Source organism: Lycorma delicatula, chromosome 4, assembly GCF_047948215.1.
Source record: "Lycorma delicatula isolate Av1 chromosome 4, ASM4794821v1, whole genome shotgun sequence".
NCBI classification, from domain to species: Eukaryota; Metazoa; Arthropoda; class Insecta; order Hemiptera; family Fulgoridae; genus Lycorma; species Lycorma delicatula.
The window spans coordinates 106182823-106208822 of NC_134458.1; the positions used below are offsets into that span (position 1 = coordinate 106182823).

A 26000-nucleotide genomic window follows, 5' to 3' on the forward strand; every position below is an offset into this window, starting at 1 on the left:
AACCAAGCTTAATTGTGTTTTTACAAATGAACTCTATTTTTTGAACTGCTGCAGTAGAATTTGTAATTTGTTCCTTCTTCTTCTTCTTCACAAATTGTCTCCTCACCAGAGGTTTACAAATAGCATATCAATTTTAATAACAGAAGAAGCTATATGGAAAACTAGAAAATAAACATCAAAATCACTATCTCATATTAAAAAGACATAATATTCCTCCTCTTCCTATATATCTCCTTCCTTGGATCTCTACTTAAATTATCACTTCTAAATAAAATATTTTTTCCTTTATATGACTGACCAAGATATAGCTTCCAAATCTTAAAGTGTTCCCACAATTTCTTCTTGCTTCCAATCTGTATCAATTTGTCCATTCTAATTGCCACCTAACCGGTACATAATATTTTTAAAATTCACTTATAAATTTCACTTCAGATGCCTGATGCTTTTCACAGATTGTTGAATTTAGGGTTTAAAAAATAATTTTTTTTGCCAGTTAAAACTTCTTTTATATTGCTTGAATAATTTATATGGAAATAAATAATAGTTTTAATAAATATCAGTTTTATGCAGAAATTTTCTAATTAAGAACCATTCAAGATTGTTTTGAATCCATCTTGGGGATCTTATTACTTGTTATATGATAGAGCCCAACTTGAGTGGTATAGTAATACATTGTCGTGTGTTCACAGTTCAACCAGGGTACTGAGAGACTAACACACTAAAAATTTCTTATAAATACAATTTATTACTCTAAAGACATATAAACAAAATAAATAATTGTATGACATAGAAAATATAATACAAATAAAATAAGATTTGTTTAAAGACAGTTAAATTATAAAAACCCGAATACAGTCCAATTTGCTAAAAGTGTTATAATAACCACTATTATTAATGCCTAATATTGACATTAACAAAATAACACTAAAAAGTCTAAAGTTCATACAATTCAATTTCTGCAAATATTATTACTTTTACTGTCTACAGTAAAACTACCCTACACTTTATTAATGAATATAATACTATCACTTTCACTACTATCTGCTAATAACTACTGAACAACTTCCTGCATTCACCACTGTTCACAATGGAATGCTCATGACCTATTCTCTATTTGTTGTTACCACATGCTTACTGATATCGCCATCACCACAACCATGATGAACTCAGACTTGTGAAACTATCGCTTATCATGACTACGCCAAACACAGCAGGAAATACTGACTGTTCCTGCTGGTCCCAGCAGTATTTATACACCCTGGCCTGCACAACCAGTACCCACCTTATCTCTTAAGCAAAATAAGTTTCATAGTTTGCCCCCTTACATTTTTCTATAAATTCTTATTCTGGTCCGGTAACCCCACTGGTCAAACAACAGAATTTGGAGGGTCCACTGTCTGTATTACAAAGAACAGATAGTTAAACGGACCTGTTAGTCTGAGAAAGGAATTCCTTTTAGTTCCTTCTGGATTCTTCTTTTCATTATTTTCTCATTCTTTTTTCTCAAATGGAAGAAATCAGTTACCCTGGTCCTGTTATAACATTAACGAAAGTAATGAGATAAAGATTCCAATACATTTAACATGTTCACTCAAGCCCTAGTAATTAAACAAACTTGAAGTAACCTTATCAGATAGGCATTTCTCAGTTTTCTTAACTCGTCAACTTTTACAGTTACAAATATTCCTATGTATAATTACAGCAGTTAATGAATTCAAATTAACTCTGTAGAATTCTTCTATTTTTTTGTTATGAAAGCGCGGGCATCAACACCTATGGTCATTAGCCCGATGAAAATTGGTAGTGTGTGAAAATATGCCATGCCTAACCAGGATCTGTAGAATGTTATAAAATTTATATATTTTTTAAAATGTTTTGTATATTGAATGGAGAACATTTTTGAAGAAAAAGTGTTTTACTAAATTAAAAATTTCCTTTCTTAATGTATTTACAAGATGTACCATTATTAATGGTGCTTATTTTAAAACTGTTAGTAAACTTCTTTCTACATAGTCAGGTAATAATATATTTAGGAATGTGTTAAATTTGTTCTTTTGAAGTAACTTTTTGTCAAATTTAATGCGTTTACATGAACTTCATATTGTTCTAGTGCTAGATGATTTTCATATTATATGTTAAAAATTGCATGTTCAATTAATGTGTGTATAGATTGATTCTGTTATGTATACTGCCTGTATGTGTTATTTAAATAAAAACAACTCGCTTTCAAAATACTGGAAATTCTACAGAACCGCTTCTTTTGTTACCCTTTCAGAGTTAATTAACACAAACTTGTTCAGTGTGGTTACTACAATGTAGTTTAGCAGTATTCTACTGCTAACTGGTATCCACTAGATCGCATATACCGGTGTTCTTTGGTGGTTGGGTTTCAATTAACCACACCTCTCAGGAATGGTCGAATTGAGACTGTACAAGACTATACTTCACTTACACTCATACATATCATTCTTATTCATCCTCTGAAGTATTATCTGAATGGTAATTACCAGAGGCTAAACAGGAAAAAGAAAGAACTTAGCAATGTTGATGGGCCCCATTTTAAAAATGAGTAGGAGACACTTTCAGGATAATTGAAGCGTAAATTCAATTTATGTTTTGTTTATTCATTAAAACTGTTATTTGTCAAATGTTTTGTTCAAGTCTGCTAAAATCTAGTTTTTATAAACTACATACAAAATTAATACATTGTACATGTTCTATTTTTATTAGATAATTTTTCCAAATAATAGAATTTTTTTTTCCAGAGGTTGAAAGCAAATTTATACATGTAATATTTTAAAAAAGTTATAAGTTAAAACACATTTTGCCATAGTCAAGGAATTGTTCTGTATAAGTTTGATGTTGACTATAGAATTATTTAAATCTTGGATGAACTTGCACAGTCTCATCCAATTTCTTATTTGGTGTTATCACTCCAGTTTGATTTGTCTAATACTGAATATTGCTGTATTAACATTTGAATTTTATGTAGTTTTCAACATGAAATACAGTGGGTGCCAATTTTCCAGATGTCTAACTATCAGGACTGCTTACATCCACATAAGGCATTTAAAGAAGACTTAATACTCTATTTAAAAAAAAGCTTAACTATAAGTTGGCTAAACAAGCTGCTGAATCACATGTACAATCTGTGCAATTTAGCATTTTACAAAAATGAAAAATTTGTGCTTAATGAAGTTCAAAAATTTCCCAAAAAGAAGCAATTAATAGCTGGAACAGAAAATAGCAAGATATCAAACCTCAAAAAAAAATATTTTTGAAGAAAATCCTGCATGCTCATTTCCCAGGAAACAAGTAATCATAATTCGGTTGAGAAAATAGGACACGCTAACTTCAGTCCTGTACATCTCATAGTGAAAAAGGAGCAAAATTTATGTGAATATTGCCAGGGTAATCTATCAGTAAATACATTATTACCAATTGTCCATAATACAAATAGTAAGGAATGATACACAAGATCTAGAAAAATGCTTAAAGTGACAAATTGTGAGAAAACTCAAAGTTATCTAAAGGACTAGAATTTTCAATATTATAATTATTTAAGTGTGAATTATAAGTAATTAGTAATTATTTATATACATATGATATAATTGCGTGTATATGTAATAGATGTAATAAATGTAATAGCCTAGTGTAATACATGTAATTAAATGTATTACACTAGGTGTCGCTCACTAATGACCAGTAAGGTTGATGCGACATTAAATAAATAAAAAAAGCTTTGTTTCAACAGGAAATATATTTTTATCAATCCTTAATTTTACTGGGTTTGTTAATTCTTTTTTCAATTTATACAACAGAAAACATACATAAATTATGCCTGTGTTAAACTAATAAAATTAACTTCTGAAAACTGTGATGGAAAATATTAATTTGTCAAAAATGAATTATGATGTAATGATTTGCATCTAGGGTTATGAAGTTGATATGGACTGGTAGGAGTGTGAAAAAGAATGCGATTATACAAAAATTCTTTTGTTTAAAATGATTACGTGATCTTGCAGCTCATACTTGTAGCAACCTCAGATTACAGATTTTAAAGATAGATTTTTTAAAAAGAAGTAATGGTTTAAAAACATTACACTTTAATTAATAAGTTACTTAATAAGTTTTATTCTATTAAACAAACAATTATTTTTGTAATTTTTATGAAATTGTATTTTTTATGACATACAGTAACTTACCTCAATTTCTATTCAACATAGTTTTAAAGTTTTTTTTAATAATAAAACAGTAGGGTAGTAAATTTTATTTTTAGATATTTTTTTTATAAATTCTGATTCTTTTATTAACAATTTCTATTCTACTCATTGGATTTTTTGAAACACATTACTGTACTTGTTTTTTATTACACTGTACATAATATCTTTTTAATTTTTACTGAAATATATTTATTTTGTTACAATTTTGTCTTTTTATTATGTGCAATACATGTAACATGATTTGTCCAGTATATATGATGAACAATTAATTTTAAATTATCTGGATTCTGCGATGCAAATGTCAATCCTGATAATCAGCAAGTATGGTGACCTTGCCTTCCTTAACCAGCAAGATATTGCTGGGTAATACGAGTATATGTTAACACTGTTATACATCACTTAATGTATTTTTGATTCTGCTCTGTTTGTTAAGTAGTCTGACACAGAGGAACAGTTTCCATGTAAAAAAAAAACAAGTCTAATAACTTTTAATATGTTTTTTCATAGTCAATAAGCGATTTTATAGTATATACTATTATAAAATAGTATATACATCAGGAACAGTGTTTTAAATGTTACAAAGTTAAAAAAATAGAAAGAACTGTCATGTGAATTAAAAACTGAATACTTAGTAAATTAACCAAATATTACATTAACCATATAATACCTCTGAACTGTCATTAACAAATCATTTTTTTGAACATAATTTTTAAAAATTGTAATATTAATTTCTATTCTTGTCAGTTTTAGATGTAGGGTCAGCTTTAGATGTTTTACAGTAGGGCCTCTCTTAACAGACGTAATTAGGAGTGGTGCTGGTTCAAATAACAGAATCCACAGTTAACAGAGACCTTAAGTATTGTTCATAAATTCTGGCAACAAACCATACTATTAAATTGGTAGCAGAATAGGATACAAATTAAAATTATTATTATTTTATTTTACTGTATTTATTATAATAAAATGACTAGTCACTGATCACTTCTGCATCAACTCGCATAAACTTAGTTTGATTTTTTTAACAAAAACATCTGTCACCTTCTTTTGACTTAATACAAGTCTGTAGCAGCACGATCACACCAATTTCATACTACCACTAAGTCAAGGAAAGAAACATCGTTTCATTGTTCTAAATATTGAGCGCTTTGTGTGAAAAATACAGTTCTTCATTGTGGTTATTTTTTTAATTTTGATTAATCAGTTCATCTTTGACACTGGAGATATCATTAAACTCTTCCATCACAACTTTCACAATATCATCATAAATTTTAAATATTGGTTCCCTTGAATCTGATTCTAACCAGTCTTGCACTTCATTTACCTTTACATTTTCACATCCGGGTATATTTTCTAATAAAGCAAAAAACTCATCAATTGTATAGTACACAAAAATTTCTGATTGTTGTTAACCTACCAAAAGATTTATTGATTGAATTCCATGATTCTGCTGACATGTAAATTACATGTTTTACGGTCAATGCAGGCATAACTTGAAGCTCTGATGCTAGAATATGAGAGAATCTTTTTTATAATTTTTTTATTGCTGCTATTAACACCCTGATCCACAGGTTAATAAATGGGTGTTCGTATTTGATGGAAAAAAATTGTCTTAAGTTCCCAAAAGATATAACATCTTCAGATTGATGGCAGGGCACACTGTCCAACAACAGAACTTGTTTTTCCAGATTTCTTTACTTGTAGATAATTTTTCACATGCAGAACAAAACTACAGTTAAACAGATTCTCAAAAATGTTTGCACTCATCCATGCCAATTTTTGGCTAGCCTACTTAACAGGCAATGAATCTAATTTTAAACATTTTAATGCCCTAGGTTTAGCAGCTTTGCTAATCATAAGAGGTACTTTGTTGTCACCACTAGCATTACTGCAGACAAGAACAGTTACTCACTCTTTTCTAATTTTAAAGCCACTTGCAGAAGCTTCTTCCGTTGATGCTAGTGTTTTCAATCCTGCCTCATCTGCTTATATATTTGTTCTGCCACAGATTTTCTGACTGAACAAGAACAAAAAAATTTTTGATATTAGCAGCATTGTCATTATCTGCAGATAATTCTTCCTCTGATACAGTTGTCTTATGCAGTGACAATTTTTACATTTCTCCAGCCAGCCTTTCCAGGAAGAAAATTTATCTGGACCATTCACATTTTTGTTAAGCTGAATAGCCTTTTCTTGCAAAATAGGGCCAGATACTGGTACCCCAAAGGTTCTTTATTGCCTGAACCACAAGGAAACATCATCTAAAGCATCATTAGACAGGATTCTTTAGCATAGAATGTTTAAAAACGTTTCTAGCACTTTTTTAACAGTATTCTTCAATTGGTTTTTTGTTCAATTTCCAATTGCCAACGGTTGTTTCTCCAACACCAAATTCATAAGCAATTTTTTTAATCAATTCAGTTTAAATTGCTTCTAATTTTTTATCCATTGCAACCACCAGTTTATGTTTTGTATTAGTAATATCTTTGCTATAACTAGCCATTATAACAATAACCACAATGCAATACGTACAAGTAAAAAAACACAACACATTACAGTGTAGCAGATACAGTCACAAAATACAGATTGATCTTCATGCATATAGTAGAACAGAAATTAAAGAAAATCTATTGTTCTGCTTTACTGTCATGCGTAAATATGCAATACTAATTACTACACAATAGTAATTGCATACAATGAATAATCTTCAGTAATAGGCTACAATAAAATTTGTACATGGAATAAACAGCAGCTCAGTTAATTTATTTTTTTAATTTTATTGCACTTCAGACTTTCCTGAGGCTAATTATGGATATAATGAATGATCTTTAGCGTAGAGAAAAGATGCCATGCTTGAACGGGATTCGAACCCACAACCACCAGACAAAAAGCAGAGACACAATTCGACCACAACAGCTAGTCATCTCGGTTAAGAAATATATATATAGTAGGAATTAGTGAGGTTCGGTGGGAAGAGGAAGGCGACTTTTGGACAGGTAATTTTAGAGTAATTAACTCAGCGTCAAATAATGGGCAGGCAGGAGTAGGTTTCGTGATGAACAAGAAGATAGGGAGGAGAGTGGATTATTTCAAGACGCATAGCGATAGAATCATTGTAATAAGGATAAAATCAAAACCTAAACAGACAACAATTGTTAACGTCTATATGCCTACAAGCACCCATGATGATGATGAGGTAGAGTGTGTATACGAAGAGATTGATGAAGCAATTAAACACGTAAAAGGAGATGAAAATTTAATAATAGTTGGAGATTGGAATGCAAGCATTGGAAAAGGCAAGGAAGGAAATATAGTGGGTGAATACGGGCTGGGCAAAAGGAATGAAAGAGGGGACCGACTTATAGAGTTTTGCACGAAGTATAATTTAGTAATTGCCAACACCCAATTTAAAAATCATAATAGAAGAATATACACTTGGAAAAAGCCAGGCGATACTGCAAGGTATCAGATAGATTATATCATGGTTAAGCAAAGATTTAGAAATCAACTCGTTGACTGCAAAACTTACCCTGGAGCAGACATTGATAGCGATCATAATTTGGTGATAATGAAATGTAGATTGGGGTTTAAAAACCTGAAGAAAAGGTGTATGGCAGCTGATGGATGAACGTAGAAAAAAATTAAAATATAAGAACGCTAGTGATGAAGAAAGTAAAAGGAACTATCGGCAATTAAGAAATGCTATAAACAGGAAGTGCAAACTGGCGAAAGAAGAGTGGATTAAAGAAAAGTGTTCAGAAATGGAAAGAGAAATGAACATTGGTAAAATAGACGGAGCATACAGGAAAGTTAAGGAAAATTTTGGGGTACATAAATTTCAATCTAATAATGTGGTAAACAAAGATGGTACACCTATATATAATACAAAAGGTAAAGTCGATAGATGGGTGGAATATATTGAAGAGTTATATGGAGGAAATGAATTTGAAAATAGTGTTATAGAGGAAGTTGAGGAGGATGAAATGGGAGAAACAATACTGAGATCCGAATTTAAGAGAGCATTAAAAGATTTAAATGGCAGAAAGGCTCCTGGAATAGACGGAATACCTGTAGAATTACTGCGCAGTGCAGGTGAGGAAGCGATTGATAGATTATATAAACTGGTGTGTAATATTTATGAAAAAGGGGAATTTCCATCAGACTTATCAGACTTAAAAAAAGTGTTATAGTCATGATACCAAAGAAAGCAGGGGCAGATAAATGTGAAGAATACAGAACAATTAGTTTAACTAGTCATGCATCAAAAATCTTAACTAGAATTCTATACAAAAGAATTGAGAGGAGAGTGGAGGAAGTGGAGAGTGGAGAAGACCAATTTGGTTTCAGGAAAAGTATAGGGACAAGGGAAGCAATTTTAGGCCTCAGATTAATAGTAGAAGGAAGATTAAAGAAAAACAAACCGACATACTTGGCGTTTATAGACCTAGAAAAGGCATTCGATAACGTAGACTGGAATAAAATGTTCAGCATTTTAAAAAAATTAGGGTTCAAGTACAGAGATAGAAGAACAATTGCTAACATGTACAGGAACCAAACACCAACAGTAACAATTGAAGAACATAAGAAAGAAGCCGTAATAAGAAAGGGAGTCCGACAAGGATGTTCCCTATTATCTCCGTTACTTTTTAATCTTTACATGGAACTAGCAGTTAATGATGTTAAAGAACAATTTAGATTCGGAGTAACAGTACAAGGTGAAAAGATAAAGATGCTAAGATTTGCTGATGATACAGTAATTCTAGCCGAGAGTAAAAAGGATTTAGAAGAAACAATGAACGGCATAGATGAAGTCCTACGCAAGAACTACCGCATGAAAATAAACAAGAACAAAACAAAAGTAATGAAATGTAGTAGAAATAACAAAGATGGACCACTGAATATGAAAATAGGAGGAGAAAAGATTATGGAGGTAGAAGAATTTTGTTATTTGGGAAGTAGAATTACTAAAGATGGACGAAGCAGGAGCGATATAAAATGCTGAATAGCACAAGCTAAACGAGCCTTCAGTAAGAAATATAATTTGTTTACATCAAAAATTAATTTAAATGTCAGGAAAAGATTTTTGAAAGTGTATGTTTGGAGTGTCGCTTTATATGGAAGTGAAACTTGGACAATCGGAGTATCTGAGAAGAAATGGTTAGAAGCTTTTGAAATGTGGTGCTATAGGAGAATGTTAAAAACCAGATGGGTGAATAAAGTGACAAATGAAGAGTTATTGCGGCAAATAGATGAAGAAAGAAGCATTTGGAAAAATATAGTTAAAAGAAGAGACAGACTTATAGGCCACATACTAAGGCATCCTGGAATAGTCGCTTTAATATTGGAAGGACAGGTAGAAGGGAAACATTGTGTAGGCAGGCCACGTTTGGAATATGTAAAACAAATTGTTAGGGATGTAGGATGTAGAGGGTATATTGAAATGAAGCGACTAGCACTAGATAGGGAATCTTGGAGAGCTGCATCAAACCAGTCAAATGACTGAAGACAAAAAAATATATATATATATATTCCTGAATATATATATATATATATATATATATATTCCTGAATATATATATATATATATATATATATATATAATATTTATTGTATAAGTTTGAAAACTATAATCAATTTTATTAATATAAAAACTAAATACAAAAAGCAATTAGAAGACTCAACAGAAAGGAAGGCAACATTACTAATAAATAACAACTTATTCTGTTGCTAAACACAACAGTTTTTGTATACTGTCTTGACACATGAGGTAATTACAATGTTAGCCTCTATTTGCGGTAAAATCCTATGGTTAATTAATGTTGGGCATCATACATAACACTTATGTTAACACTGAATGTAACCTGCAATCAACATCTTAAAAATAAATTTTTGATTAATAATTCTGGGTTTCAATTCTGACTAACTAGAAGGGAAATATGTCTGCTGTAAAACAGGCACCAATTACCTTTGAGCATATTTTGAGAACAATCTCTAAAAAAAGAAATTATGAAGAACCATAAAATCAGGTTTTTTTTTGTCCATGATATTAACTTTTTCATCAATACAGAATTTGAAAAAATTTATAACATTTTTGTACTTAAGTTTCTTTTCATTCTATTAAATGATTTATAAAGGTGAATTTCAAATAAATTTGTTTAAGTAATAAGATGCGTAATAACATTTAAATTGTATGCCGTAACAACGAAGAAAAAATAAAGCAAAAATAACTTTATTAACATTCCAGATGAATGAAAAGAAAGATTCAGGAAAAATTAAATCAACTCATAATAATTAAGGTTATTAGTTTAATGAACTACTTTTTACAATTCAAAATACAAATAGATTTATTAATAACAATGGACCAAATAAAATTGTTGTCAATAACAGATTTTTTTGACAAAATTATTTTTGTCCTAAATAATATTAATTACTGAACAGATATAACACTAAAGAAGATAATTACTCTTCATAACCTTCAGGTAAGGCGTTAAGCTCTTTGTTATGGAAAAAGCTGTGGTTGCCATCTCCCCAAGGAAACTTCTGCAAAAAAAAAAAAAGATAAAACCACCTAAATCTTTTAAAGTGACAACTGTTTAAATAGTTCAAAGTAAGATGTAAACATTATCATATACAACATAAATTATTAATTAAATATTACACAACCTTGTTCTTGTATGAAGATTTTTATTTTTCCATTTTCACACATGACTTCAGTGTGTGCACTTATTCATTATGTAAACAGAATATATTTTAGTTGTTTACAAGTTTTTTTTAGTATATAACAAGAATGACAATATTTCTTCAGTCATGAATAAAAATGAAAAGTAAACTTTTAATTGGCAAATGAAGTATTTAGATCTTTTTGTACTGTTAAAAGAATATCTAAAATTTTTAGAGATGTTAAGGCAAAACAGCAAGTTATGAAAATGCTATCACACTTGTTTGTAATTTATCATTAATAATATAATACATGGCTTTGCTCAAACAGCATGAAAATAGGAGTAAATAAATAACAGGAGTCTACTGAGATTATGGGATTGACATTTTGTTACAAAACTACATGTAAATTACATATAACAAATAAATTTAAAGAAGTTTGTTTTCACATTGAAAGGATCAATCAAAATTTTTCACAAAATAGATAAAATTAAAAATCAAAATTTAAGAGAACAAAAATTTATAATTGAAGGATTAATAAGAGAATCATACAAAAAAAAGACTGCAATACGCTACAAATGGATTACAGAACAGTTATTAAATGCAAAGAGTTGCAACAAAATTAAATTACACCTTCGTACTTTTCATTGATCCAGGTTCTTCCAATTATTTCAATTTTCTAGTCTGTCCATTTGTTTGTTCATGTGGAAAAGTGTTTCCACTGCATATGTGGCTTCCAGTTTTATAATTGTGTTATAGTGTCTTATTTTGCATTTATGGATACACATTTTTAACTGTAGGTGTACCAGGTTAATTTTTGTGCTTTAGCTAGTTTTATCATGTTTTATAATAAATAAAAATTCTGAAGCCCTTTTTCATCAGATTTCACACATTTTGAGATTTAGTTTCATTTCTAAAGATGAATCCACAGCAAAGATTTTTGCTTTTAATCTATGTTAAAATCAATGTCTGCAGTATTTATACATTATTCAGTAAACGTATAAAATAATTTTAAAAATGCTGAGTAGTGAATTAATAGTACAGAATTCTTTGAAGAGAATGCCTCTTAAAAGTATTCTATATTATTAGTCTAATTTGTGTAAATATTTTTTAAAAGGTAAATATTAAAAAAAGGTAACTCACATATACTCAGATTAACAAGAGAGGAGGTATCATAAATAAGTATTAAATTTATTTAAAGATGCCCAAATTTTATTACTGCATAAATGCACAATATTTCCTTATTCTGAATACATTTTTACATAAAAAATTAATAACAATTTGGTACTTAACAATTTGGAGTTAACAGGGGCACTCAATTTTTTAATTTGCATATTATTGCTGTTTTCCATTAGCAATACACATTATTTACGCATAAATAATTTGGTTTAAGTGAAATTTAATTGAGTTTACTTAAGTATAGGTCAAGGTTAAGGTTAGGTAACATAACTATTGATATAGTTTATATTAATATAACATAACCCAATGCTCACTTTGTTTGCTAACCTCTTCTAATTAACTTAAATATATAAATATACGTAAATATGTTTACATATATTACTTATATATATATATATACATATAGGAGTACCAACAATTTAAATTCAAGTACAAAAACACTAAAAAAGTGCTAGATATTTTCTATTTTAAAACTGTGCATCAGACACAATAATTATAGAACTGTTCAGCAGGATTACACAATGAATCAAGAAAAACTTGACTTCTTCAGACACTCTGAACTACTTAAGTGTTTATTTACCATCCAGTGAAAGCAAAAATATTACAATCAAAAGTAAAAATTTGGATGCATTTTGAATTTCAGTCAAAACAGCATAAAAGATAACATTAAAAGGTTTACCAATCTTTCTACTTTTATATGTGTATATATTAAAATGATTACAAACAAAATCAAATAACATCACAGTAGAATCCATCTTTCTGTGATGAATTACCATCATGAAGATGGTAATTTTATGATGAGTTAATAATAAAGCAAGTTTCTCCTTTTTTTACCATTTTTGCGTTATACATACATTACTAAATTATCTTTCTAATGACAGATATACAAAAATAAACTATAAATTATTTAAAATACCTTTGTTCGTATTCTCATGTATTCATATGGAATAAACTCTGGTCGCTCTTCATGATGAGCAGTATGACTGATATATGCATTTGCCATTGCTAAGGCAATACCAGGGAATGCAACAAAAAATGTCAAGTTCCTCCATAATTTAACGCCTTCCTCTGAGAAAATGTATAGAACATTTATTAACTACACTGAGAATAATTTAAAGAAACAATAGTAAAAATTATTAAATTTTTTAATAATTAAGTCCACATAATTAACTGACAAAATCATGGAATCATCGGCCTAATACATAAGACCACTTTAAGTGAATTAAACATGTTTTTAAAGAATCTAATTGTCTGGAGGTTAGTTAATACTTTGTGATAAAGAATAGACTACAATAAGATGCTGAAAATCAAATCAGTTAATCAAATTCCAAATGATGAGATCTTTATGCAGATAGAAGTAAAAAGTTTGAGGTATAATTTTTAAAAAGAACTAAGTTAGCAAGTCATACATTAAAGCAGTCATGTTTAATAATGGAAAAATGTAAAAGGAAAACAAGAATTGGATATACTGAAAATAAAATTAAAAGTGCACATATATTTATTTAATGCAGTTACAACATTTAATAAATCTACCAATAGAGAAGATAATGATATAAAAACCCTTTTTAGTCATCAACTGCACATACTGATACTAACTCTTTTTTCCTGTTTAGCCTTCAGGAATTACTGTTCAGGTATTACTTCAGAGGATGATATGTATGAGTGTAACTTAAGTGTAGCCTTGTACAGTCTCAGTTCGACCATTCCTGAGATTTATGGTTAATTGAAACCCAATCACCAAAGAACACTCACTAGTATCCACAATCTAGTATTCAAATCCAAATAAAAGTAGTACTCAAATCCAAGCCTCTACTAGGACTTGGAACAGTGGAACTCTCGACTTCCAAATCGCTAATTTGAGAAGACATGTTCACCACTATACCAACCTGGTGGGTTTCACTGATACTAACTATACACTAGCAACTCAATACAATATATCAATCTTGCCAACCTTGAATTTAGAACACATTATCAAAATTTTATGGCCAACTTTCAATACACCCCCTCAATGAAATTATTCACATCTGTATATATAAAAGTAATCAATTGAATGATATAATAAAAAGACATTCAAACATTTCTTTGCCTAATGCTTAGCAAATAAATCTCAAACTTGTCACTTGCTTTAATACTTTACTGCAACAGTACGATCAGCAATCTTTTCTCTGATGAAATGATATATCGTAACTGCGTGTTTCATTTGTATATAATTTTCAGCATTACCTAACATTAATCACAGACTGATTATACTCATAAATCAAGACAGGATTTTCCTGTATTTTTAAAACACAAAAATTAAATAAAATATTTCTTAACCAAAAGCTTCACTAATTGCTGTTCTTGACACCACATATTTGGCTTTTTACTTGATACTAGTACTTTTTGAACATGATACTAGAGTTCCAAAAATTTTAATGCAGTAACAAGTTGTCAATTTTCTATCACAATCACCGCCCCAATAAGCATCCACATATCATAGCACCGCATCAGTCTCTATCTGTTTGTAAACTAAACCTAATTTCAAAGAACTTCTATAACAAAGAACACAATTCAGTGTTTTATACAATAATTTTCTGGCAGCATTTTGAAACAACTCAAAATCATAATAGTACAATATATGTCTGGCCTTGAACCCATTCCTGCATACATAGACTACCAATTATTTGTACTTCTTACTGGGCTTTCAGATCTTCCCTGTTTCTTTAAATCATATTTAAAATTTATATCAAATTGTACATATCAATGGTTTACAATCTAGCATATTAAACTTTTGAAGTACATTTTTCAAGTATTACCTTAGACCAATAACTGTTTCCTTTCTCTATATAAATCTTGTTTAACATTTACACCTAAGAAATTAGAATTCATACCAAGCTCAGTCATTTTGAAATTTTCATTTAATAAAACTTTTTTCATTGTAGAATTAAATTTAACATTAATATTATAGTCAAGTTCATAGATTTAATTTTCAGATTTAACTACTACTGATTTCAACTCCCATCTGGTAAAAGAATACATAATTTCTCTTTATTTCACTGTAAAAATGCACCTTTCACATCAGATAGAGAATACAATATAAAAAAACCTTTTTAGCCATCAATCATATGCACCATTACTATACACAACCTCAACATTCAACATACATATATCAATTTTACTGCAGATTTTGAACAGTATAAATAGATAATTTATCTGTCAGAGCACCAAATGTGACCAGAGCTGGAAAACAATCCTGCATGCACTGTTCAGAAATTTTTAAAAATTACAATGAGAGGCAAATTGAGTGTATAGAGATTTGAAATTTTAAGTTTTTTATAAGTTTGAAAACGGCTCAAAAATATTTTGGGTGTTATTAAATACATTTCTCCCAGGTCTTAATAATGCCTATGTTCAACAGTATTTGTGTAGTTTTTAAAATTGAAGGGCACAAGGAAAGAACAGTCAAAAGCACAAAAACATTTTTTATGGGAAATAGAAAAAAAACTTTAAATACAAATTTGAAATAATTATAATTTAGTTTTCATTGTCAAATTGTAGATAAAATAGAATACACATTTTTGAAAAGTAAGTTTAATAATAATATGGTTTTTCAACATATTTTTGCAAAAACCATGACAAGATATTGAAGTCGCTTTCATAATTTTTGAAAAAATGATCATGGTCCAATAGTATGCAACACAAGTATTCAGTTATAATGACGCAATATTATTCAAACAAGTAATAATTAGGGCTCTGATTAGTAAAAATGGATTGTTAGTACTTTAACTAAATGTGTAAATACAAAATGTATACAATAAAATATACCCGAATAGTTCTTCAGATTTGACTGCTAAATGTTTTCCTTGATGATCATTTTTTTATACAAAGGGTGGAAATTGATCAGTCTTTCCCTGTACATCAATATTTCAAATGCATTCTTCTTGGACTATGATCATTCTTTTACTGATTTCATTCTGTTGTGTTGTAGAGCATTAAAAAGGCTATTCAGTGATAAAATATCTCAATTTTGTTTTTTTTTTGTAACAGATTGTTTTTCCCCTGTATCCGTCAATTGTTTACATTAACTTTTCTTGTTTTTCAAATTAACTGATAGAAAAATCTATTGAAAAATTTAGAATTAATTTTACAGCAAAGATCATGTGCATTAATCTAAGAAAAATTAAAGGTTACAAGTGAATGTAAGGTTAGACTACTGTGTAATGCTGAATTACAAGAGAATAAGTAGTAAATGGATTCTGCTCAAACTGAGAAGAAAGATGATACTAGCACTCATTACAGGCATAAATTAAATTCTGGCGATGAAATAAAGTGAATATTAATTGTGAACTAACTGGAGAAAAAAATCACTTAAGGAGGGAGTCAAGAGCCACTTACATATTGAAGGATCAGGCGGTAGGTAGTAAAAATTTTGAAAGTTAACCAAAGAGCAAAAAGGAACAAAGAATAACATTACAATTAATCATATAACTGATGATCCAAAAAAAATTTTATACACAGGGAAATTAAACTACTTCTAATATACTATATCAAAATGCAGTTTTATACTTTGTACTTTACAATTATACACAAATATTTTTTTAATAGAAGTGTTTTAAGCTCTTCAGAGATTGCACACTACAATAGTAGGAACATCTCAAAGAGTGGCATCTTTATTATTACATTGTAAAGCAAGGATAAATCCCAATAGATGAAACCATCAGTGCATTAACAAAACATTTCCTATTAATTACAATGGATGCCATTACATAAGGCTAAGTAACTGCACATTATTACTTAAGCTTACTAATGGTTACATTTTTTTGTTTATCAATTAATACAAATTAAGAGAATTCAATAAGAAGTAATGCTAAGCAATTACTTTATAAACTTAAGATTTTGCTTATTTTTTAATATAACATATGCTAGGGATCAAGAAAACAAGATATAAATATCTGAGAGTTTTGACCACAGGTGACCTGTGCAAAGTCTGCACTACAGACTTTGACTGGCTAATTAGTCAACTAGTTATCAGTTTTGAGTTAACAAATGTTCAGGAACAAATCAATTTTGTAGAAAACTGTTAGTTACTAAGACTTTTGTAAAGAGAAAAGTTAGGCATAAACTACAAACTTGTGGCAAACTAACACAATTTCACACTTTTTTCGAAATTACGCACGAAAATATAGTCGCTAAAATATTGATAAAATACACCACGTTTTGCACTATTAGTCAAGGGTACGACAGATAATCACCTTACGAACAGCACAGTCAATCTTTTAACGGCTCACAGAATCAGACTATTAGAAGGGGAGTTAATTTCTCTCTCCACAAATTGCAATAAACAATTTTGCCCAAAAATTTCTTATTAGAACAATGGTAGTAAAAGAACATTAAAAATCAGAAAATAAGCTACTTCTAAAATGACTTTGTAGTATGTACTAAAAGGAAAAATTTTTCCATCAAACTCATGAATAGTCCCAATTTATTTAAAAATGCAGAAATGAATAAAAAAAACCCCTAATTTTTTTCTGTTGAAAAAAGTTGTTCACTATATACAACTTTTTTTTTAACAGTACTTGAGAAAAAAGATAGCTAATACCACATTTCTTATACGTGATAGTGGCAGTACAACAACAAATGCAATATGAATACTTCATATTTTTATTAAATACTTATAAGTAAATATTACCAGCATGTTTATGAAATGGTTTTTCTTCGAATTTTAAGACTCTAGAAGACTGAAATCCACGACGAAACATTCTTCCCAGGAACGCCATTTTGACTGCTGCAAAGGTTACATGAAAAAAGTGATACCAACAATCGTTAAATTACTTACCATATGTTCAACTTCCTGCAAAATATAATTTCCTTAATTATCAGTACCCTGTTTATATTTTTTATTGCAGAAAGACTTAAACAAATAAGTAATCAAAACATAAAAATATTCTATTAATACATTAATTCCTCAACTTAATATTCATTACTCCAGCAACAAAATGATAGTGACTGTATAACCGTCCTTTTCGATTACATAATAGTATGAATATAAATATATGTATACGTAAAACTATATGAATGCAAGATGTTGCGTTATAAAATGAATATAACTTGCAAGGTTTCTCATCATAAACCTGAAGTATTTTAAAATGTTTTTAAAGATAAAATTTAACTAAAACATAACTATAAGTTAACACCAGGTGACCATAGCTGCAAAGCTCCTGGTAATACTTTTGTATTTTTTTTGTAAGAAACATACAAAGTAATCTAGAGAAAAAATCTGGTTAACAAAATAAAATTGGTACTGATAATAAACTTAACTAATAAATTACCAGTTTAGAACTCTAATTTTTTTTAATTTTTCAAGAAACTTACACTTAAATCCAAAGAATTTGTCCCATAGCTGTAGACTTACCATAATTTTTAGGGTCAAACCCGGGACATACTTTTTAAATTACTTAACAGTTTACTGAAACATTGAACTTTATTTATTCAACTGTATTTTCCACTAAACACATGCTTGCTAATTATTTTAAGATTCATATTATTCCTCTGTACCATTAAATTATATTTAAATTCTATTAAATAAGCCACCTAGTACAGAATATTGAGATAAGACATATCTTAATTTAATTTTTCATGAAAGTACTTCTGCAGGATCCTACATTCTCAATCATGATTGAAATAATTCTGTTGTTACATAATAAAAATTTAAAAATAAAACTACTAAAATAATGAAAATTGCATATTAGTTTACACGAGTGCTGCTATCTGTTGCTGTTTTTATAAGATTGTTTCCTTCAAATGCTGTCTGATGATTTATAAAATTGAAATTTCAATTGTATTTATATATATAATATTTTCTAATATATTTAATTTTATGATATCTTTATAAATTTTTAATGTTTCTAAATTTGTGTTAATATCAGAAATAGAACTCAAACAGCCTAAAACATGTAGCAGTTGAAAGTGGATAGTACTTCTAATTAATTTCATTAATTACTCTTTTTTCTGTTTTGCATTCACAAGAACCTTTATTTTGCAGATTTTTCTGTAATTTTTTTTCTATCTTGACAATCTTTTATTTCAGTATTTGCTTTATATGGTTCTTCCTTTACTTGTTTTATGTGTGGGGGCGGAGTTTTATATTTCCATAATTTATCAAAAAGTTTTAAACCTAAAATATAATTACACAAATAAAATAATTTAAAAAAATATTAACATATATGATAAAAATAAATATAAAAAGTTAGTGGATAACTGCAAAATGTTAAGTAATGATATATTTAAAAAATAACAATAATAAAAGTAATAGAGAGGAATATGTACAAATAAATGCAAAGAATGTAAAAATATTTTTATAGGTAAAACCAACAGATATTTAAAAAGAGATTTACAGAACATTACACAGCATACAAAAATAAAAAAATGAGGTATACCTATTATAGCTGAACATCTGTTAGAATGCAAAAATAGTATTACAGATTATAAAAACAATTAGAGATTTTGGAGATTTGTGATAATGATAAAAAATGAATATACTCAAGAAATATTATATTTATAAATATAAATAAAAATATAAAATGATGAATGACCAGATCACATTCGAAGATGATGATTTACTTAACAGTATAATAGATACAATCTAACAGTTAGCAATAAAGACTATAGAACAATGGAAAATACATTTTAAAGACTAAATTATTCCAGTACTGGATAGCACAAATACATGTACATTTATATCATTTAAAATTTTTTAATAGAAAATATAATTTTCAAAAAGAGGACACAAGTTATTTGAAAGCATAAGTTTTATTGTAATAAAAATAGAATTTAATAACAACTTATCTGATTACTGTATTTTGGTGATTTATATTTCATATAATATTAAATATATTTAAATTCACTGTAACCATCAGATTTATCCATAACAATTCTGCACTGTATAGAGATTGATTATTTTTACACATTACGGTATCCAGTAACCTCCTCATTCCATTATAATGCTATCTACTACTGTAATGAAGAACACAGTATAAATGGCTCCTTTTGCTCTCTTAACACTCATATACAGTTCATATAATGTTCTACACTCCTATAAAGTTCTAAAGACTTTCTTGGTTGGATAGCTGAATAAGCAGTTAGAACTCATAAAATTTACAAGAAATTAATTTAAACCTTTAGCTGATGTTAACAGTAGATACTGAAAGTCTACCCCTTTCTACAGACCAAATGTTCCCCATAACTGAAAGTACTCTCTCAACTGGAGCAGATGTCCCAGGCAAAGACATCGCAAACTCAGTCATTTTAAAAATATTGCAACATCTTTCTTTTGAAACATCTTAAAAATTGCTTTCCACTTCTTTTCAAAATTATCTGGTACTTTTTCAGAACTTGAACCACAACCTATCCTTTGGTTTTGAATTACTTGGTTCAACAATGTACATTCATCAAATAGGTCATCAATATTTATGGAATCTTCTATAATTTCATTAACAACTTGTGCAGTCTCTTATAAATCAGACCAGGCAATTTCAGTTTGTATCTATCCACTGAAACCTGCTAACTATTTAGTTAGCAGGTACTGGATACTAGAATGATAAAAATTGTCTACGCTTAAGAATTTTTTGTTACTGAACATCATTAGTTTCTTCTAGAGTGCATAGCAATTCTTTGGCAGAAGATTGTATAAATTTATGGGTATTTCTTTTTCTGAAGTTGACAAATTAATTCAGAATATGTCTGAAATGCTTCTGTTGCTGTGACAAGAATTAGCTTCCAATTTCAGAACTACATTATTAATAACTGTAGAGTACCATATAAAAATGTCAGAAAGTTAAATTTCTAGATTTTCAGAAAAATCAAATAATAATTTTGGGCATTTGTCACAAAAAAGAAATATGATTTTAGGCCATCAAAAACTGAAAGAATTCTTTCTATTGCAGGTAACAAACCAAGGAACCTTGTGCTGCTATGAGATATACTTTAACGAAACAGGCACAGAGAATAAACAGGCACAGATATACTTCATACAGGCACAGAGAATCACATGCTAATTCATAAAATAGGTCTACCTACGTCACTTAAACTGAATACATTTGAATTCCCCTTTCTCTTCAAGAAAATTACTGTTATTACCAGCAATATAACAAATCAACTTTTGTTCAAGCTTGTATTTTTTCACACACTGCAAAACATTAAAAGATTAACTTGAATTCCAGGCTGAAATATCAATTGGAACAATGTTACTTCAATTTAAAACATTAATTATGAAACAGTTTAACGATGCAAAATTGATGTTTTCCAAGAAGGCAACACATAGCAAAATATATTAACAATAACTGCCTTGGTTTTTTTTCATATGGTTCTACCATATGAAAATTTTGGGTCATAATAACCTTTTAGATCTGCATTTTGATGTTTTGAAGGTTTTGTGTCTACAGTGTGGTATGAAAATGCAGCTTCCTTAGCAGCACATTCCAGATCAGTTATTGTTATTCCCATTTTGATTGTTATTCCCAATCTCTTATGTTTGCTTAAGCAGTATCATTAATAGCACTATGTTTTAGCTGTTTTCATCTTCACTTTCCTTTAGACAGCCTCATCTAATGTTGAATGTTCAGAATCAGAGATCACATAAGCACTATTTTCTGCAAAGTTTGAACAGTTTACAAAATATATCGCTGAAAGTCCAAACAAATTCACCACAAAAAGAATTTTGTATAACCAAGTTTTAAAAATATTAATGTTACGTAAACACAATCTTACTGTTTATACAGTCATAGGTATTTTAAACATGCACTGGAAACTAATGATTAACAATATATGATGGCATCTGTACCAAGATGTAGTTATAATGCAAGCATCTTGCAATTTCTTCAGCGTCTTCATAAAAATATTGGAATACATTTGCATATATGATGTTGCAACGTACAATTGACAAAATTTTACATGTTTATATCATAAAACTGGTGTTTGCTGACACCAGCCTTGACACTGTAGGCCAGGTCCACTTTGATTCTGCAGCATAAGCTGCATAGTGTTATGGGTTAGAATGCTTAATTATTTCAGCCATGCTTCTCCTGTAGCCCCAGCATACACATATAGGGAGACTGTATGCACAGTTTAATTGCACAAGCTCTCCCATTTTTGAACATGGCCCACCATGCTAGTGCTCTGTGTAACACTGAGCAAGCACTACTACATGTGACTACTTTGATAAGTGCATACCTCCAAATTGTCATTTTGGCCTTTGAAATAACTCCGCAGTAAGGAATGCAGCATTTTTGGATTTTCCATCTATCCATACCCTAGGGTATATTCCACCTCAGCAGAGGGATGGATGATGACGTTTCTGACCCTAAACAAGATTGGAATGAGCTTTTATCTGCTCAAGATCATGAATATTTGTGTATCTTCTTGGATGAAAGCTGCAGATGTTAATGAACTTTTATTGATTCTATTCTCAAATTAGCTATTGGATAATCCAATATATAGATAATTTGAGAATAGAAACATTTATCAATAAAAATTATGATAATTTCTTTAAATTGTTAAATAATAAATGTTAAATAAAAACAAGCTAGTAAATATTTTAATTTTTTTATTATTGATTTTTGTATTTATTTTTATAATCCTTGTTACATCTTATCTTATTAAGATCAATTGCAAACCTATTTAAGTTCCTTATTTGCTAGTAAGCAAACCCAAGGATTTGCTTGCTTACTCTTAGTTTTCACCAGTAGTAACTTATTACTAAGAAACTACAGTTTCTTTGAAAGAAACTGTAGTTTCTTAGTACTAAGTCACAATAGAACTGTGACTTCTATACCTTTTTTCTACTGACAGTGAGTTTAATAATTGAAATGTCAATCTAGGTTTAGATTCTAAGTAACATTTTTTGTGATTATTAATTACTTCTACACTAATCACTTATGAAATTAATAAATTTAAATAAATGTATATAAAAATGTTTTATACATTTGGACATTTTTCAATCTGCTAACAAGCAGATTAAAAAGATAAATAATTATTAATTAAAAATAGTTTAAATTCTTTTTAATACAAAATTTATGAATTAGTTTGACTTTCAACTGGTGTCATCTGATCGCAAAATGCTAATGCAGTAACAGCTTTCTGATGTCCACTATATTCACGTTCAACAGTTCCTGTTTCTATATTCCATAAACAAGCTGCACCATCAGATGAAGCTAAAAAAAAAAGTTTAATTGAAATTTAATGATTACTACAAATTTCAGAAAAAAATTGTATTGATAGAGTAGATACAGAATATAAGATCTAAATGTTAATGAGAAAATAAATTATTCATCCAACTGAACAAATAAAACATGAGTTTTTTAGTAGACGAGTCATAAAAGTAAATGACTAAACATAGGTAACTTAAAATTTTTATCTATTTTTCATTAATTACGATTTATAACACTAAAATGTGTAAAATCATTTTTCTAACCAATTCATAAAATAATACTACAGTGATTCATTTAAAAGTGACCTGTCTACAGTTATTTGCACAGGCTTAATAAACATACCACAGCAAATCAATAACTTTTAATGAAAATATATATTTTATAACTGTCTCAAAAATATATAGTTCCATAGCTTTCATGAACCAGTACTTTTCATAATGAGAGAAACTATGCTTCATTATTTTAATCTAAATCGCTTATCAATTTGTATTTATATTAACTGATTACTGCAATCATTGTCCACGAACAATATGATTTTCTCATGTACAACATGAGAAAATTTCCTTTATTAATTACATTTGCCTTCATTCAAATTGTTGAAACATTCATTTAACTGTATTTCAGATCAAACTTATGGTCAACTTGAGACTGTAGAAGACTACACTTCATTTAAATTCATACATCATCCTCATTTATCTTCTGAGAAAAGTTTATCACTTCACTGATAAACTGATTTGATTATATTTCATCAGTTATACTGAAAAAAGTTAATGATGTATTTCATACTGTACAGTGGTAATTTCTTCCCATTCATCCAACTATCTCTAAACTTTTTCCTTATTTTCCCCAAACTATTAGGCCATTTTTACCATTTCATGTTTTATATAATACAGAAAATCATTTGTAGGAGGAAATGAATTATCTCCATTAGTAACCTAATCTTTTTTTTCTATTTAGTTCGTTATAAAGGACAAACTAATTGTGAATGTATATTAAGATGATTACTTGATTAAACATTTTTGATTCCTATTGACTTATTCTACTTTTCAGGTGCTTATTTTATATACATACATTTGGTTTTATAATTACCAGTAATAATATATTGTGAATCAGCACTGAAAGCGACATCCCACACCCAATGTTGATTTTCATGTTTTAATTCTTGTACCAATGAGAAGTCAGCTGTTTTCCATATTCTTGCAGACTGATCAGCAGATGTTACCAAGTACCTAAATAGTTTAAAGACTATGAATTAATGCAATACATAAAATAAATCATTGGAAAAAACTTTATATAATAATTTCCACTTACCAACAATTTGTATGTCCCAGCACTTTATATCAATACCAATGAGCCATGATTAACAATAAAACAAATTTTTTACCAAAATCTAAAACTAAATCCAGTGTTCATTATTTTTAGCATTTTATCTCACTTCACATTCAGTTTCAGAATGAAATTTTTGTATTCAACAAGGTATAGTGCACAAGGTATAGTGCAACAAGGAATAGTTAAAAAATCAACATGTATTTTTTTTAAAAATACTATACATAAAGGACATATCCTGACCGACTTATTCCATCATCAATGCCCATCCCAGCAAAGAAACTACTGATAAAATTGATGAAAATTTCTACATTTTTAAAAATTTAACCTTGAAATTGGTAAAAGTAAAAGAAAATTTATACATTAGATGTGATTAGAAGTGGTCTGACCATGTATGACAGTGGTTCAACTAACACAAGTCACTGTTACAGTATGTACAATGCAACTGCCTTCAGTTACTTGACTAAAAAACAAAACTTAAAAGTCAGGTAAGAACCAGGCTAAATACATTTTATTTTTACTCATATGAAGTATGGGTAATATCATTTATAACTAATATTTTTAAGTTAGAGGCCAACTGTTTCGAAACAGTCGGTGCCGATAGTTTATAAACTGAACAAGCTTTATTATTATGAATTTAATGAACATAGGAGGGTATAGGAAGCAGAGGCTGCTGAATGCCAATTTAGTGAATAAAATTGGCGCTAGTAAATATAATTGGTGGTCTGACCATTTTTTTTAGATTTTTCAAGTAAGAAATGAATCCAACATGTGTCATGATATGGGCCAGGATGGGTCATGTTACTTGTACGGACCACATTGTTATGGTATGAATGATAAATGATTAGTTAAGGCGACTAAGAGTGGCCTTAACTTCAAGAGAAGGGCACCCCACAGAATGAGTTTGGATCACAGGAAGACTGGGGCTCTAGCTCAATTTTCTCTTTAATGCACCATTTTTTTAACTAACAATTTATGGTTTACAAGCATTACCATCCCCATTGAAACGACTACTACAGAGCCCCAACCTTACAACACCTGACAAATTATTGTGGAGGAAGCGTTTTAAATCATAACTCAGAAGATAATTCACCACATATCAGACATAGACACCACACCTGGTGACAAATAGATCTGTGCATTTGGCACGATTGCATATACACAGATACACTGTGTATATAAATAATGTATATACATAATGTGTATACACAATGTATATAAATATGTACAAAGTCCAAAATATATATTTTCCAGAGTTTGTTGGACTTCTCAGACATATTACAGCGCAAAAGATAACTCATAAAAATAAAGTTTAGAATTTTTATCATGTTCATAAGAATTGATGAAAAAATCAAACTTAAAATTCTGTAAAATAACGTAAATACTTGCTTCTTAATTACCCGAGATCCCATATACAAGCACTGCAGTCTTCACC

At 29.1% G+C, this 26000-nt stretch overlaps 1 protein-coding gene and 1 pseudogene across 1 annotated transcript; both read right to left on the reverse strand.

The window, feature by feature from the left end:
- Positions 1–10511: 10511 nt before the first annotated feature.
- LOC142323724 (cytochrome c oxidase subunit 6A1, mitochondrial-like) lies at positions 10512–17882 on the reverse strand. The gene is made up of 3 exons (XM_075363880.1): positions 17725–17882; positions 12973–13124; positions 10512–10760 (listed from the first exon to the last, which is right to left on the reverse strand). The coding sequence occupies exons 1-3, from the start codon at positions 17810–17812 to the stop codon at positions 10680–10682; spliced, it is 321 nt and encodes a 106-aa protein (XP_075219995.1). The 5' UTR covers positions 17813–17882; the 3' UTR covers positions 10512–10679.
- A 5121-nt stretch (positions 17883–23003) lies between these two features.
- LOC142322911 (target of rapamycin complex subunit LST8-like) overlaps positions 23004–26000 on the reverse strand; it is a 33701-nt pseudogene continuing 30704 nt past the window's right edge.

Bases quoted from the DNA above. Each gene is read 5' to 3' on its own strand.
- LOC142323724 (XM_075363880.1), bottom strand. From the start codon at position 17,812: ATGGCGTTCCTGGGAAGAATGTTTCGTCGTGGATTTCAGTCTTCTAGA. The intron at 13,125-17,724 runs GTAATATTTACT...ACATTTTCTCAG, and splicing joins ACCATTTCATAAACATGCTG to AGGAAGGCGTTAAATTATGG. The intron at 10,761-12,972 runs GTATTTTAAATA...TTTTTTTTGCAG, and splicing joins ACATGAGAATACGAACAAAG to AAGTTTCCTTGGGGAGATGG.